Source organism: Penicillium verrucosum, assembly GCF_028828655.1.
Source record: "Penicillium verrucosum strain IBT 35672 chromosome Unknown utg000001l_segment0_segment0, whole genome shotgun sequence".
NCBI lineage: Eukaryota > Fungi > Ascomycota > Eurotiomycetes > Eurotiales > Aspergillaceae > Penicillium > Penicillium verrucosum.
Window position 1 is genome coordinate 316,035 of NW_026643210.1, and position 16,286 is coordinate 332,320.

General features: G+C 47.6%; 7 protein-coding genes across 7 annotated transcripts; 2 read left to right on the forward strand and 5 right to left on the reverse strand.

Moving 5' to 3' along the window:
* Positions 1-203: 203 nt before the first annotated feature.
* Positions 204-2,399, forward strand: N7516_000097 (DUF726 domain protein; the record flags this gene model as incomplete). Its single annotated transcript, XM_057212819.1, has 1 exon — positions 204-2,399. The coding sequence occupies one exon, from the start codon at positions 204-206 to the stop codon at positions 2,397-2,399; it is 2,196 nt and encodes a 731-aa protein (XP_057074702.1).
* A 707-nt stretch (positions 2,400-3,106) lies between these two features.
* N7516_000098 (uncharacterized protein) lies at positions 3,107-4,369 on the reverse strand (the record flags this gene model as incomplete). Its single annotated transcript, XM_057212820.1, has 1 exon — positions 3,107-4,369. One exon carries the CDS (start codon positions 4,367-4,369, stop codon positions 3,107-3,109), a length of 1,263 nt encoding a protein of 420 aa, XP_057074703.1.
* Positions 4,370-4,727: 358 nt separating this feature from the next.
* On the reverse strand, positions 4,728-5,756 carry N7516_000099 (NAD(P)-dependent alcohol dehydrogenase; the record flags this gene model as incomplete). The annotated part of the gene is made up of 1 exon (XM_057212821.1): positions 4,728-5,756. The coding sequence occupies one exon, from the start codon at positions 5,754-5,756 to the stop codon at positions 4,728-4,730; it is 1,029 nt and encodes a 342-aa protein (XP_057074704.1).
* A 199-nt stretch (positions 5,757-5,955) lies between these two features.
* N7516_000100 (putative zinc metallopeptidase) lies at positions 5,956-7,285 on the reverse strand (the record flags this gene model as incomplete). Its single annotated transcript, XM_057212822.1, has 2 exons — positions 5,956-7,217; positions 7,273-7,285. The coding sequence occupies 2 exons, from the start codon at positions 7,283-7,285 to the stop codon at positions 5,956-5,958; spliced, it is 1,275 nt and encodes a 424-aa protein (XP_057074705.1).
* A 932-nt stretch (positions 7,286-8,217) lies between these two features.
* N7516_000101 (kinase domain-containing protein) lies at positions 8,218-9,707 on the reverse strand (the record flags this gene model as incomplete). The annotated part of the gene is made up of 5 exons (XM_057212823.1): positions 8,218-8,420; positions 8,472-8,631; positions 8,682-8,977; positions 9,029-9,345; positions 9,397-9,707. The coding sequence occupies 5 exons, from the start codon at positions 9,705-9,707 to the stop codon at positions 8,218-8,220; spliced, it is 1,287 nt and encodes a 428-aa protein (XP_057074706.1).
* Positions 9,708-11,066: 1,359 nt separating this feature from the next.
* N7516_000102 (uncharacterized protein) lies at positions 11,067-11,360 on the reverse strand (the record flags this gene model as incomplete). The annotated part of the gene is made up of 2 exons (XM_057212824.1): positions 11,067-11,151; positions 11,236-11,360. 2 exons carry the CDS (start codon positions 11,358-11,360, stop codon positions 11,067-11,069), a joined length of 210 nt encoding a protein of 69 aa, XP_057074707.1.
* Positions 11,361-14,797: 3,437 nt separating this feature from the next.
* N7516_000103 (uncharacterized protein) lies at positions 14,798-15,457 on the forward strand (the record flags this gene model as incomplete). The annotated part of the gene is made up of 1 exon (XM_057212825.1): positions 14,798-15,457. One exon carries the CDS (start codon positions 14,798-14,800, stop codon positions 15,455-15,457), a length of 660 nt encoding a protein of 219 aa, XP_057074708.1.
* Positions 15,458-16,286: the final 829 nt, after the last annotated feature.

Below are 16,286 nucleotides of genomic sequence, written 5' to 3' on the forward strand. Positions count from 1 at the left end.
GAAATATGCCGCGTAAAGCAAAGCAGAGTGATATCAACTTGCTCAGATGTTTCTGCCTCAGGCTATTGGCGGAGTAAGCGGCCCCGATACCCGTGACTCTCGGGGGCCATGACAGCATCGCCCCTCTCCCACCTTGGAACAACAGCTTCTGCCTGTTTACTCCTTCAAAAAGTTAACTCTTTTTTCGCCTTTATTTGACGCCAATGTTCAAAAATTTCAAAGAAAAACATGGTGGATTCTTTGAATCCAAGCAATCCAATGCTTCAGAAAGCGATCGCGGTCAAGATCTATCATCGATCTTGGACCGGTCGCAACGTGCTGACTTAACTGTCCTTGTCGCTGAGGTAGCCGAGTCAATGCGGGTTCGCATTTTGGAGATTTATGAACATACAAGTCCAAAGGATAACTCTCCCAATCACTCCAGTCCGCGTCCATCTCCGGTGGCGGAACACGATGAAGACACGCCACCCTTGCCCCCAAGACCACCAGGTAGGGAGGCTTCAGGAAACAATGGAAGCCCGCGGCATGTCTCTAATGGCAAACCGTTGAGTCCTCAAACAAAAGTCACTGCTCTCTCTGCTTTCGAAGATTGGAGGGATTCTGTCCTTTTGCGCGTTGGCGAGGTCGTCAATAAAGAAGATGATGGCCAGGGCAAAAAGGAAGGCCAAGGAGAGCTACAGGATGCTGCCAAGTCTGATGATGTTCCATTGGATGAGGATAAAAATAGAATGGTCAAATTACAAGAAATATACCATCCTGTGGAAACACCCTTGGCGGAACTTCCTAAAGCAACAAGACTGCTTATACTTCACTCCCTTCTCCTTTTAGTGCTCAGCCTAGAGCACTACAGTGCTTATTCAAGAGCCTTGATGTTGAATGTCACGTCCAGTCTGAACATAGATATCAACATACTCAATCAAGACGAAGTCAGTGTCGCTCGCGGATTGCTGCAGACAGCCTTGGCGCTCTCAGCAGACCAAGATAATAAAGAGCAACCGAAGAAAAAAGATGATATGAGGAAATGGAAAGTCGGCATTGCATCTGTGGCTGGAGCAGCTTTGATTGGGCTCACTGGCGGACTCGCAGCCCCATTGGTAGCGGCAGGCCTGGGAACTGTCATGGGCGGATTGGGACTTGGCGCTACCGCTGCTGCTGGGCTTCTGGGTACTTTGGCCGGAAGTAGCGTTGTTGTCGGTGGCTTATTTGGCGCTTATGGTGGGCGTATGACTGGTCGCATGATGGAGAAGTACGCACGTGAAGTGGATGACTTTGCATTCATCCCGATCCGAGGAGAACGCCGCCAGAACGGGAAAAATAAGGAGTCTGCAGATAAAGAGTCTGTGGATAAGAAGTCTGCTGAGCAAGATCATCGTCTACGAGTTACCATTGGTGTCACCGGTTGGGTCAAGGAGGAGTCGAACTTCGTGATCCCATGGCGAGTGATTGGTGCCGACTCTGAGGTGTTCGGTCTTCGCTGGGAGACGGAGCCTTTGATGAACTTGGGTAACGCGATCTCGGCTCTTGTGACTAGCGCCGCATGGTCAGTTGCCGGACGTGAAGTTTTGGCTCGCACTGTCTTCTCCACGATCATGAGCGCGGTGATGCTTCCCCTAGGTCTTATGAAAGTTGCTGGCGTCGTCGACAACCCGTTCAGCGTAGCCAAAGCCCGCGCCGACAAAGCGGGTGAGGTTCTCGCCGATGCCCTGATCAACAAAGCCCAGGGAGAACGACCCGTGACCCTGATGGGGTATTCTCTGGGATCTCGACTGATTTTCTCCTGCCTCCAAAGTCTAGAAAGGAGAAACGCCTACGGACTGATCGAGTCGGTCATTGTGATGGGGTCGCCCACCCCTTCGGACACAGCGGACTGGCAAAAGATTCGCAGTGTCGTAAGCGGACGTGTTGTGAACGTGTACTCTGAGAATGACTCTGTACTCGCGTTCCTCTACCGAACAAGCAGCCTCCAACTCGGTGTCGCAGGATTGCAGCCAGTTGAAGGTGTTCCAGGCGTTGAGAATCTCAACGTTAGCGAAATGATCAGCGGTCACCTGCGGTACCAGTTTCTGCTTGGTAGAATTCTGACTCTTACCGGGCTTCAGGACCTTGATCCTAGTGAGATTGAGCGCGAAGAAGCTGCTCTCGCTGACGAGGACAAGCGACAGGAGAAGGAGCGGTTGGAGAATGAGCGTGAGGCTGGTGTTAAAGACCGGGAATCATCTGAAGCTCGTGAGACCCTGAACAGCGAGGAGGGCTTTGGGGAAGATGCACGGCTGCAGAAGAAGGTCGAGGCGCAGACTCTGGAGAAAATGACGACGAACCGGATTGAAATGCTTGATATGGACGACGATGATTATTCGGCGCCTTTGAAGGATGATCCCTCGAAGCATTCTGCTCTTTAATTGAGGATTTATATTTATCATATAGGAACATTTCTCCAATATACCTCGTTTTCAATGTCGTTTAGATGTCTCTTTACTAGGTACCACACTTCTGTGAAATCAAGATATACCAGCAGCCCTCTGCTTCGTCTGGCTGATTGGTACATATTTACGCTATAGAGTGAAAACTGTCCTGTCCAGGTTTAGGAGTAATCCCGTCTGAAACTCACAGCAGCCGTTGGGACAATGCGGCGTGGACCAATGAGTCATTCCTCCTTGGGCAAGATGGTATTTCTAGCGGGTGACTCTACAAAGGTATGTATATCAAGGAGCCTTGTTGTCGTTCCCTTCATGATAATTATAACTAACTTTATAATATGCCACTGGCACATAACTCTGTCATTGGTTATTACCCCCAATAGTCGATCCTATAAAGATTCACCCCCTAAACTAGCGGCCAAGAGATCTGCTAATTCACTTCAGATTCACTTCAGACCCAATTCAGATTCAACTCAGATTCAATTCAATTCCGTCTCAACTATCAACATAAACAATTTGTAGTGACAACATGACCTCTGTTTGTATCCATAGCTAGTTCCCTTCACAATAGACTTGAAGCAGATTTCACATTTCAAACTATTCCAATATCCCAACCCATAAGACAAATCCTTCCATCAGCCTTCCCACCTGAACCAAAAGATCACCAACAAATCCCACCTCGAAATCCTTCAATGACCCCACAGTACCAAACGGTGTACAAGTGGACATCTGCATTCTTCGACTCCAGTTTCCTCCACCCGTCGTCGATACAACCAATCCGTGTAGGCGTGAACTTTTCGAAACTGGAAGGCTTCGGACCAGAACCGCGAAAGCCAGTCTTGAACATCGGGGAGTGGCGGAAGACCAGAATCAAATATCTCCGACCACAATGCCTGGTTCCATCTCGTGTATATTCTCGACTTGTCATAGATCCCAAATCCGTTAGGTGGACTGGATTGGAACGCATACATTGCATGGTGTAGTAAGATGAGAATGATGTATCTCTGATTTGAGCGATGGAGCCACGGATCCGTGTCCATGACAACCCAGGGACAGGCACACAATTGGTTGTAGAGTTGTGCCTCGTATCGAGATTCCCAGCGTGTGCCGTTTTCAAACCAGTTCTTGAATCGGTCAAGACGAAGGAAGCTTGCTGTTTCACCTGGTAGTTCGTCCAGGCTTGTTTCCAAGAACAGGTTGGTGTCAATGATGGCGCTTTCAATTTGCTGGACGGCGATGTCTTGGTTCATGCAGAGAAGCTTCTTTAATCTGCGCTCGATGCCGTTTTGGTCGAATAACGATACGAGACGTCGGTGTAGGTGTGCGTACACCTCGTCTGACATGGCGGGCACATTTACTATGGGATCTTTGACCCATAGTTCTAGACGAAGGAAGGGTAAGATGGCAATGTCGGAGTCGGGACGGTATTTGCTAGACTTGATTGTCTCCTGTAGACCACCCATCTCATAAAATGTGTCTTTGTCTCGTTGCCAGTGAGCTGGTGGAGCTGAATGCCATTCACCATTTGTGGCTACCACTATATCTGACCGAGTGGTACCAATTAAAAGATCGACTAGCGCGTTGGCTTTCTGCCATATCAACACCATTTGACCGGGATCTGTTGGATCTGGGGAGTTGATATGGATCTTCATCGTCGTTTTCGAATGCGGGAAGCTGTGGAAATGTTTTTCGGCGTCTGCTCTGTTCCTGAGAGTCCACTTGATGTCCACGGTTCTGGATTTCAACTGTATTGCCATCCACTCTTCCTTGTTATATTTTGGGTTCAGTGAGATGTGTTGAATAGAGTCGTGGAATAAATGAGATGAAACCTCATTGTAGAGGTATTGACTGGCGCAAAGGATGGACAAATTGTGCTTGTGTGGGCTGTGCTTGTGTAGGCTGTCCCCCGGTGGTTGTATGTGGAGGGTCGAGAAGAGGTACTCCCATATCATCAGGCGGATTTCTATGGGAAGCCTAGCAAATGTACCCAGATAGGGGAATGATTGAAATTGCATATTGAACAGGCAAGTATGTTCAAGTTGTTGATGATTGTAAAGTGTCGGTGATGAGTGCAGAGTGTTGAGCGATGAAGAGGAAGAAAAAGAGAAGAGTAGATCAGGGTAGGAGATCACTCCATTCCAGTAGCAAGTTTCGACGTAAACTTGACGATGTCTCCGACTATGTAAGTGGAAGTATGCCTTTGTTGAAACGTGCTACTATGCCATTCTTAGATGATTTCCCGATTCGGTGCGGAGGTGTCGAACCCTAAAACGACCACTTCGACTAGAGATATTTGTATTCGATCTCAACTCATGGCTTAGCCACATGCACAACAATCTTTCCTCTAGCACGGGCAGACCGAAGCTTCTCAAATGCCTTCACGGTGTCCTCAAACTCGTAGGCAGTATCCAGCTGAATCTTGACAGCCCCCTTTTGCACCCATTCCCCCATCTTCATAAGATCTTCACGAGTATTCTTGAAGAAGAAGATAACATACTTCCTCTTTCCACCACCCAAGAAACTCGGCCAGATCAACCGATCAACAAAAGTCCCCACGCCCGGCGCACCAACCTGCACAAACGTCTTCCCAGCCGCCAAGAAGTGATGCGACTCGCGATACATCGGCGCAGGGTATCCAATATGATCGACAATATGATCAAAGACAACACCACGGTCACGCAGCGTAGCAACCAAATCCTCCTCAACCGAGTAGTCAATAACCTCATCAGCACCCAGCCCACGAACAAACTCCACATTCTTCGTCGAGCAAGTAGTAGTAACATGACATCCCATCTCTTTAGCAATTTGAATGGCGAAAATTCCACATCCTCCAGAGCCGCCGTTAATGAACACCTTATCACCGGCACTGACATACCCAGCCAAAGACTGGTACGCCGTCTGTCCGGCAATGCCAATGCACGCCGCATGATCAACCTCCACGCCCTCCGGCACGGGCGCAAGCAGGCTAGCAGACGTCACTAGGTACTCGCCCAAAGAACCGAATTGGCCGGGCTGGCTGAGACAGCCGTACACGAGCTGGCCGGGTAAGAACTCGGTCGCGTCGTCGCCGGAGACGACCACGCGTCCGCAGAAGTCCATTCCCGGTGAGGCGGGTGTGCCGATGACGAATTTTTGTGCTACGAGACCTACTAGGCCCATTTCGGGGACTTTGTAGTCGGCGGGATTCAGCGAGGCTGAGAGGACTTGGACTAGGACATTGTTGCCGTGGACGGCTGGTGGGGCGCGTGCCGACGCGTCGAAATTGAGGTTATTTTCCAGGCCGTTGGTTGTGCTGGAGTAGAGCCAGGCTTTCATTTCTGTGGGTTGAGCAGATGTCATTTTGGATTTGATGTAGATGTTGTTTTTGTTGTGATGCTGAGAGAAGATGTGGTGTTGCCACTTTTCCAAGGGAAAGTTGATGACCTCACCCGCACTTCGCCTTGTCTCACTTTTTATATTTGAGCATCAGAAGGTGAAATTTATGTGTTGAATAATATAATTGAATGGTTTGATGTAAGATAATAATGTCTAGTTATAATCATTTTTGGTTTAAGAAAGTCAATGCCCCGAGTGCCATAGCATCCACACCTGTACACAATGTCGGCTGGATAACTGGTGCATAGAACGGCGAATGGTTACTAGGTAGCTCATCAACAGTCCCCTTGGCAACAGCATCATCCCAAATCTCAGAATCAGTTCCACCAAACATCCACATAGCATAAGGTGCGCCCACAGCAGTTGCGAGCAAAGAAAAGTCCTCACTAGCAGTCGCGGGCTCCATTTCAACCAACCGATCACCAAAGTATGGACCGAAAGTCTCACGAAGAGCATCAACAGTCTTCCCATCATTAATAGTCGACGGCGTTGAATAAGTAAGCTTGACCTCGGGTTTCTGCTCTATCCCCGCAGCCAGACATTCATTCTCGATGATGCGATGGATAGAAGCGCACACGCGCTTCCGCACCTCCGCATCATAAGTCCGCACATTCAATTGCAGATCCAAATACGCCGGGATGATATTCGGCGATTGTCCAGCATGAATACTTCCACAGGTAACAACAGCCAACTTCCCAGGCGCGACTTCTCGCGAAACGATAGTCTGTAGTCGCATAACAATCGACGCACCAACGACAATTGGATCGATAGTCGTATGGGGTGCGGACCCATGACCTCCACGCCCAAAGATGCGGACGTTGAAGGAATCAGCGGCAGTCATCAGCGGACCAGCGCGGAGACCAACTGTACCCATACGCATGCGTGTTACATGCTGTGCGAGCACAAGCTCCGGCTTAGGGATCTTGTCGTATAGCCCATCATCCAGCATTGCCTTTGCACCGTCGAGGTTTTCCTCGGCGGGCTGGAAAATACAGATCAATGTTCCGGACCAGTGCTCGCGCGCACCTTGCAGGAGCGTCGCGGTTGCCATTAGCGTGGCGACGTGGGAGTCGTGTCCGCAGGCATGCATCACGGGCTTGTCGGCTCCGGTTTCATCTTTGACGTGTCGGGTGCTTGCGTATGGTAGACCGGTTTGTTCTTCTACGGGTAATGCGTCCATATCCGCCCGTAGGAGGATTGTTGGGCCGGTGCCATTACGTAGGACGCCTGCCACACCATGACCACCGATCTTTGTGTGGACTTCGAAGCTGAGGGTTTTGAGGTGGTCGGATGCTAGCTTTGCTGTTTGTTCTTCTTGGCCTGATAATTCGGGGTTGATGTGGATGTGCCGGTAGACATCTTCGAAGGGCTTTAGATCTGGCCTGTAGCAATTGATGACGTTGGCCAGGTCATTACCCTTGTCTTCTGTGTAGGTGTGAGTATTTATACTATTCAATTGATCTAGTTTAGGTGGTGATACCTTTTACTTGCATGTTGGAAGTAACAAAGTAATACAGTATGTAGTTTGGTCAGAAAAGTAAATTGTCAAGATACTATATCCCCCTGTACTCACCCGAGGTTTATATATCCGAGCAAACCGGACGAGATGCCCGGTATAGACTCCGCCAATATCTTCCAGTAGGCGACCAACCCACCTCGTCGGCAAACCCCCTCAAATCATTTCCCCGCAATTGGATCTTCCCACGTCCTTGCTCGCCAATTGCCGATCATATTCCGGTTTCTGCTTTATCTTTCGAGGGCAGATAGTCTTCATTATTATCGACTATGTTGTACGGAGGACTCCGTACCGTTCTATCACATAATTAGCCTTAACCATGAGGCAGCGAACTGAAATTTCTGTCTCTATATAAAACCAGAAACAGCATATATCTCCACCAATCAGTGCCTTCAATGGCTATATCTTAGACGACTATTCCCTTCCACAACATCCTCCCCATAAATAGCCACATTCATTAACCGTCTTCAACAGCCCGGCCGGGCTAGCTCAATCGGTAGAGCGTAAGACTCTTAATCTTAAGGCTGCGGGTTCGACCCCCGCGTTCGGCTATTCCTAAAACCAAACCTGAGATTTCTCTTTTTGTTCTTTTACTTTTTTGCTCTATATGTTTAAATGAGTCTTCCTAAGCGTTGTGCGTGGTGGCAAGGCTGGTGGTAATCAGGATGCCACACCAGAAAGAATTCCTGCGTGAACTATACAACCATTGGATTTCATGTTACATATACGGTATCTCGTATTTTATCCGGAACAAGGACAATCAATTCATTACTCTCAATTAGAATAAAGAATAAACCGGCCATGATCCGCCTGATCTAAGCAGCCGAGTCGAGTGTGGGAGGTTTCTCTGATATCCCCGTAATGAGAATACGTCAACTTCTCCTATCCACAATATTTTCAGATAATGTTTCAAGTGGAAGCCCTCGCTTGCAACACTGGCTGCATCAGAAAGTCGTCATAGGCCAGCTCCTCCGCAGTCGGCCGCTCCTCAGGCAACCAGCGCAGAATTCTCCGCAAGAAATTCAGGAAGAGTTCTTTGTCTTCACCCAAGAATTGCTGCTCTCTTGTTTCCAGTGATTGCGTTGGTATAGGTATAGAACCTTTCCAGTTTCCTATAAGACAAATATCAGAGTAGGACGCAATAGGGCAAGGAAGAAAAGTACCTTGGTCATCCCAGTACTGGGCAGCCTTGTCACTTTTGGCAAGGTACTCGGGAGGAGGAGGTCCCATAAGTGACACCATTTCCGCCAGGTGCTGTTCGTCGTCGAGGACCCGGTTTTTCTTTGCAAAAAAGAGATGGTGACCTTGCGCCAAATCCCAAGCCTAGTCCCATCAGCTTAGATACTATATGGGATATGGAAATCTAAACCTACCATAACACCAATCGACCAGATATCAACCTTACAATCCCAATCCATGTTCGAAATCACTTCTGGTGCCCGATAAATGCCAGGCATAACGTCGCCTCTATGCTTGTGGTTTCCGGCTCTAGCCTCACCAAGGTCGGAAAGTACTGGTAGACCTGTACTGACAGGCATCGGTCGAGAGTAGTATATATGACGATCAGCCAATACCTTTCTCGCAATTGGTCGCTTCATTTCATCTTCTTCAATCTGAGAGAGAATACAACTATCGCCAATTCCTTGGAGGATGTTATTCGACGAGATATCTGAGATGACGTTAGTGTATCTCACCTCGCATGTTAATAAAGTATACTAACCGGTATGCACAACATTGTTATTATGCACGAATGTCAAGGAAATCAAGGTAAGTTGAAGAATTCTCTGGATGAGATCCTTTGGCAACTTTTCATCGGGACACAGGTTCTGGAACTCAGTGAAGCTCATTCCAAGAGGTTGATAAACCAAGCACGTGTGGTTTCCATGAGGGCCAACGACTTCAAACGAATCGAGAACTAGACGAACTAGCTTTTTCCCAGAATGGTCATCGGAGGCCTTTAAGTGATCAGAAATGGCCATCTCATGTGCAGGCGACTTTCCTCGAACACAGACTTTAAGTGTGCGAAAGCCATGATCTCTAGATAAGATTAGGTACATATCATGGAAGACAGGGCCATTGAAAACCGACCGAAGATCGCGGCAAAGCCAGGCAGTCGAAGACATGCCGTACCCGAGCTTGGAAACAACCTGATATCTGGATGCAAACACTTCGCCAATATAGACAGGGAAGTAGTTTTCCGCAACGTAAGAGGTGAGCTTCTCTTCTTCAATCTTCTCGGACGAATCTAACTTCACAAAGCCCGATGTTGGGAATCGACGCGAAGGTAAGGGATGAAGTGATGATATGGTTCTCGCCACGCGACGCAACGGAGTAGCCCGGTTGATCGAGAATGTTAAGGACAACGGAAGCCTTTTGAGTCCCCAGCGACAAGCGAACATGATAAATTGGTTGGGGACCAGTTAACGGGTAAGAAGGCATGAGCTGTAAATCTGAACAAATAAACCCCTTGAAACCTGTGTAGCACTAAATCCCAAATTCTCGGCACTGGAATAGGGTCCGATACCCGCCCAGACCCGTAACCAGCGGCAAACAGAACAACGCTCCAACATGGCTTTCCTCAAAATAATGCTACCGAGGGTACCAGGCTCGATCCATGACATTAATAAGTGGGCCATTCAAGTCTTAAAATAGCAGCTGTGGAGTTTTGAGGCGATATTCAAAATCAAAAAATAATGACAAATCATGATAGTACCTAGGTAGATTGAAATGCTTCTGTCGATCAGCGTTGTCGACCTAGGCCATATCGAAATTCGGGGTTACCCGAACGTTTAGTCGAATAGAACTTAATATCACTTACCCGAGAACCCTGCTGAGTCTAATTTGACATCTATCTAGTATATTTAGTGGAGGAGAGACCGAGCAAGAGAAGTAACCGGGACCGAGTTCCTTGGTCTCCGTCTCTGTCTGTGGCGTGATCGTCGAAAGTACCTAGGTAGGTCTGTTATGGGCGACTATGGAGATCACTGTCACATAACTCTCTCATTGGCTAGTGCCTTACAGCATTTTATCACCGCCTTCTTGAAGTAAGGTACATTAATTTCAATTTCTCTTTTATATATACTGACATCTTACTAGATCTTCTTTTTTGGATGTTCTTCCTAGGGTCTTTCTAGTTGTCTTTCTAGTTGTCTTTTCTAAGGCATTATAAGGTATCATCTAGGTTCAATATTACTACTACATATGTAACTAATTCCGAGGTTATTTTTGTAAAGTGGGAGGTCTAAGTTACTGCGAGGCAATATAAACCAATGAGAGAGTTATGTGACAAGTCGCCCGTAGTCTGCGGAACGGGCCGCAAAGTACGTCCCACAAATCCGAAAAAGTGAAAATGATGCTCGGAGTCGAACGAGCAAGGGCCTTATAACATATCAGTGAATATGAAGGCTACGTAGGAAAAGTGTTAACCCAGAAGGAAATAATATTGTCTCTGGAGAGATCTTACCTTCCCCTAGCTTTTAGCATAACAAACAGTCTACCCTATAAAGATTCACCCACCCCTAAAACTAGCGGCCAAGAGATCTATCTGCCTAGTTAATGTATTGAACATGAACATGTCTAGCTATGATTTTGAATTATTCTATAATTCAATTCAGATTCAATTCAGATTCAGTTCAGATTCAGTTCAGATTCAGTTCAGATTCAGTTCAGATTCAGTTCAGATTCAGTTAATAACTACAACATTAGTTTTTGTAAAGTGAGAGTAGAGTAGATCTAAATTACTGTTGGCTATATGATACCTAGTCGCCCGTACAGGAGGAATGTGCGGCGGTTTCAAAAATTTTGTAAAGAAGGGAGACGATTTCAACCTTGTAGTCTTCCCACCTATATCTGCGGGTTATGAACTACCTAGGTAGATAATTCATTAGTAACATACTAGTATGTTTCGTGAGTTTTCAGTTTTCATACCCCTTTAGGGAAAACAACCGGGGTATGTCTGCGGCTTCCAAATCGGTCACTACCTTGCTTGGAAGTTTTTTAATTTTCCGGCTTTCAGTTCGGACGAGGCTTGCGATTGCGTCGGTCTCCTCCATGATATGCTTGTTCTTGGTGTACCGGGCCACCTTTCTGGTCAGGTTGTTGACCCTTTCCTATAGAAGATCGATGAAGTCGGCCATGGTAACGTGTAATATGGCAAGAGGTGGAGAAGATTGAAAAGGTAGATCTCGAACGGAAGAAGAACAAGGTTTGTATGAAAGATGAAGGGAATGAGGATAACGCTGTAGGATGTTAGATAGAAGAAGAAGAAAAAGAAGAAGCAAGAGGATGAGACTTAAGTAGCCCAATTTATACATACCAGAATAATGCTGTAGGGTAAGAGGCGGAAGTAGAAGAAAGTGTGGTTGGTTCGATGTGTGTTAGAAGTAGAATAGAATAAAGACCTCGGGAAGATCGAAGAAAAAGGTAGTTCTGAGGTTGGGATGTGACGGGAAACGAAAATCCAATGCTCCTAGGGTAGTTTTTGACCAAGTAGCTTACTTTATCTGCTTGCCCAAAAATGGCTTAGTTTATAGAAACAGGCTTCGGGTGTTGGAAATGAGTATTGATGACGACTCTAAATAGTTAATATTTTCCTAGAAGGGTGCGGACAGGAAATTCGTTTCTGCTACCACTGGCACTAATCCTATTATGTGCCGCACTTTCCCAACGAACATTTTCTTCTAGCTTTTTAGACAACCCGCCATGGTTGCAGAGCGCATAGAAGACTGCAATAGGTGAGTAGGGAATGAAGGAATAAAGCTGTATGATCGGCAACGAACCAACTAATTTCGTTTGATTAAGGCTACCATGATAGATGAGAGAGGGGGAATTGAGGGCAAAGAAAGCCCCGGAAGGTTCAACATGTCGATCGCTTCGAATGCACTGTTGCGATCAGCCTAGGTGGCAAACATCGTCGGTATATTTCACTCTCAGGCCGGAATTGCAATCTATTGTAGGCTGCCATGCTGGCTGGAATGGTATACTTGGAGTAGTCCAGAACTTCTCCCCTAGATTTCCCGAAGCCAAACGGATAGTCGACATATTTCGTCTGAAATAACTAGGGTTAGAAATAATATGTATGCAAGTAGGTCTAGGATAACGATATAAAACCGGACCGATGGTGAAGCCACTGTATGTAGTGTTCAGCTGAGCAATATATATTCGCAACGGTGTTTCTTGTGTTTCTTGTATCACCCGGGCAACATAAAGCCCCAATGACGAATCATACGAGATATGGCGTGTTAACTAACCTGAAAGCTCGATCATGCCTACATACACAATATAGTCTCATCTCCAATGATCCATGTCCAGCTGAAGGATAAACCTTGTCACGCCACAAGGCGTTCTCTGCCTTGCGCTCGGGCCTAGTCAAGCCACAAATGGCCTGGATTTCAGTCTGCTAGTTATACATCAGGAATTTTTTCATGCACGGATGCAAGTAATTTACGAAGTACAATTTGTTCATGCGTACGTAAGATAGGTTCATGCATGCAAAACATTTCCGCTGATTTGCCTGTCAGGGCCCGATCCACTAGTGGATCCCGATGCCTATCAGCCACTTATCTTCGAGTATGAGCAGAGGAGGCTCAAACAGAATTTTCATCAGCGAAAAAAAAAGAAATCCCAAGTTTGGTTTGTAGGAAGCCGAACGCGGGGGTCGAACCCGCAGCCTTAAGATTAAGAGTCTTACGCTCTACCGATTGAGCTAGCCCGGCTGGGCTGTTGAGAGATGTTGCAATAATACAAATCATATTGGCACTGCGATTGGGTTAGCTCCGGCCGTAATTTGGTCGGCGGTTAGTATGGGGACATGGATGCTCGAGGGGTATTGGTGACACGAGGGACATATCACGATGATCGATGAATAAACATTCTGGCAGCGTTTGATGAAACAGAGTGTGGTAAAAATATAACAATCTGTCTTGAGGTGTCGCACGCAATCGGAGGCTCGGGCCCCTTGGTATAAACAATGTGGCTTCCTGGTGCCTAGGAAGGCGAGGAGAGAATGTAGTGAAGAAATGGTAGCCTGGCGTGCGCGCCAGGCGAAGTTAATTGAAAGAGATCGAAAGAGGTCGAAAACAAGGTCATAATCGAATAGTGATCCTTGGCTTGAGCACCGGCGCGCAGTGAGAAGGCAGAAATTGCAAGTAATCAGTTTCCGAGAAAGGAGGCATTAGTGGCTGGTGTATCAAATCATGAACCAGAAATAGTGACATTGGTGGCTGAGGCTGAGCAGTCATCCTGTATTGGGGTTAGAGTAAAAAAAAAGCACTGGATGAGAGCTCGTGTAGACCTTATGGCTCGCGGCTGAGAGGGGTAGTTGAGGCTGGTGAGAATCCCCAAATGTTGGGGTCCAAAATAAACAATCCCACTTAGCGCACTATTCTTAGATAATTTGAAACGCTCGAGTATCCCCAATTATGGAACAAGAGAACAGTGCTCGAAGTCCCAGCGACGTGGTTTAGGGAGTTCCAGAGTTGTCTCGGTAGACGCTCATTGCAATGCGGCGGTTGCAGGAGCCTATGAGGGTGAGGAATGGGTGGATGGGAACTCTGCGATCTAACACCTCCTTCTGAATGTACTGGCTCTGGGTGAATCTTGAGGTTCTATTTCCAAATGTCAAGTCAAAAGCGTTGCAAATGACGCGAACCTGAGGCCTGTTCTCAGGGGGGAGGGAACAGGGGGGAACACGAGACCCTAGTTAGTCATGGCGCAGGAACACGAGAAACACAAGCCACACGCCTCTAGCACAAGTGAATGACATGCGTAAAACCACCGAATAAGACGGTTGATGTCATGGGAATAAGGCCACAAAAATAATAATTTTAATAATGCCTTGGAAATGTAGGCGGGGACCAAAAGGAACATAGTGGGAGTTGAAGAAGTCGGTGCATGGGTGGTGAACTTGACCGTGAATTCGAGGACTTGGGCCAATCAGAGGAATGAAAACCGTCAATACGGCGGTGTTTGAAGCCATAACACAGCCTCACTAGCCACAGACAATCCAGATTAGAAACGGTACAAGAGAGAGTACAAGAATAGTACGTGCTATTCCCTGTGTGTTTAGCGTGAGCCGCTAAGTACTGGGGGAGTATTGCAGATCCCCAAGGCCCCACCAGAGTCCCAGTGGACACCAGACCCTCCAGGCTCCAGTACGCCATCTATAGAACCCGCATAACACTTGCATAGTCTATATAACCCCTCGAACTCCCCCCTCCCTTTTCCACTAGAACATCTTCTTCAATCTGCACACATTTGACATACATTGGACATTTTACACTCCATATCTATTGTCACACTTGGGTTTCACATCGTCTACATACGGTGATCATCTACTATCTTCGCGTGACCCCCCCAGAAATCAGTCACGGTGTCGCCCTACCGCTCGACCTCGTACACCGTTGATCGCTCAACTCTCTTAACATCAGAGAGATCTCCACCCCGTTCTAGTCTGACCCGACGCCTCCTTGGAATACGCCGTACCAACACAATGCCTGCTCCCATTGAGATAACAGACCCTCTCGCCGTCGTGCGTGACCTCTACGACGACGAGAAGTTGGTGGTTGACGACTTTGAGCGTCACGCCACTCACTGTCGCAACTGCTCCCACGCTGTCCAGACATACAAGGATGGTCTTACACTCTGCGAGTCGGGCAACACCCGCGCTCGCACTCTGCGCAACTACCTCTACAGCCAAAGTGGCAAGCACTTCTCTACCGTGGACTTTGAGAGCGGCAAGTCTACACGAGTGAAGCTGCCCCGGGATGCCTTTGCTACCCGCGAGCTTCTCACAGCTCTCGAGCAAGGCATGCGCATCCGCGAGAAGGCCGTCGTTGTCCAGAAGCCCGTCCAGCCCGTCCAGCCCACCCAATCCTCAAGTTACGACCGGACTTACCCTGTCCCAGCTCGCAGGGTTAGTGGCAAGCAAACTCGTCCTCGCTCCATGTCCCCTGAGGCTTACCAGCTGGTCGAGAGGGCCCCACGCCTTTCTCGCTCCCCTACTTCGATCGTGTACTGCTCACCCGGTGGCTCTCCCAGCCGCCCATCATCCAGCCGTGGATCGTTGTACGGCGTCGACCGACAGGAGCGTGTGGAGCGCCACTACGAGACTCCTCGCCGGTACGTCGAGGGTTCCCCCAAGCACCGTTGAACGTATACCTGGAAACGTACTTGACAACGTACCCGACATATTTCGACTCTGGTTCATCTGATTACGATCATACACACACCCCACCAATCGCTTCGAAGAAGCTTCAATTCGCTCGCGATGGGCATTGATTGCCCACAACCCATTTTGACCGCGAGACGGTCCCTGCCCGTAATGTGGAATTAGCACATTATAGGCATTACCCCTCCCCCCAATACCCCAGTCTTTGATGATCTGGATTGATAGGGCCTGCCTGGATGCGCCCTCGGAAATTTACTTTTCTGTTTTCCAGTTTTGATCTTTGACTCGAGTGCACGTCGGGTATTCGAGATCTGCGGGATTTCCCAGTCTCGAACCCCAACTTGATTGTGACTCGATCAAATTGTTTTTTTGATTGTACGCAATAACCTGCAGGCTTGGCCAGACTCCATTATTGGTGTGCTCCACGAAGGAGCATGCAGGTGTGGGAGATATTGGCCAATGACAGATGCGGAAAGTCGACGATGTTTATGCATGTGTTTTTGTTTTTTGTCGCTTTTACTGCACGACTTCATTGGCTGTTACTGTGACTCATTTTCTTTTTCCCGCTAAATCTTTTCCTTTGTCTTTGATATGATGTTTGAAATGCGCCCTTTTGGGGACTAGGCTGTCAGCCTCACACACTCTTTAGACAGCTCCCACTCTGAGAATCAGTTAATGAAATATTGAATGTCTTACTGGAAAATCCGAATATATTTCAAGGAAATAATTACAGAACAAATAAGTATTATACACTAAGACACCGTGGTATGTTATTACTTTTCAGCGTAGTCGCTAGATAGTCTAGTCGCGC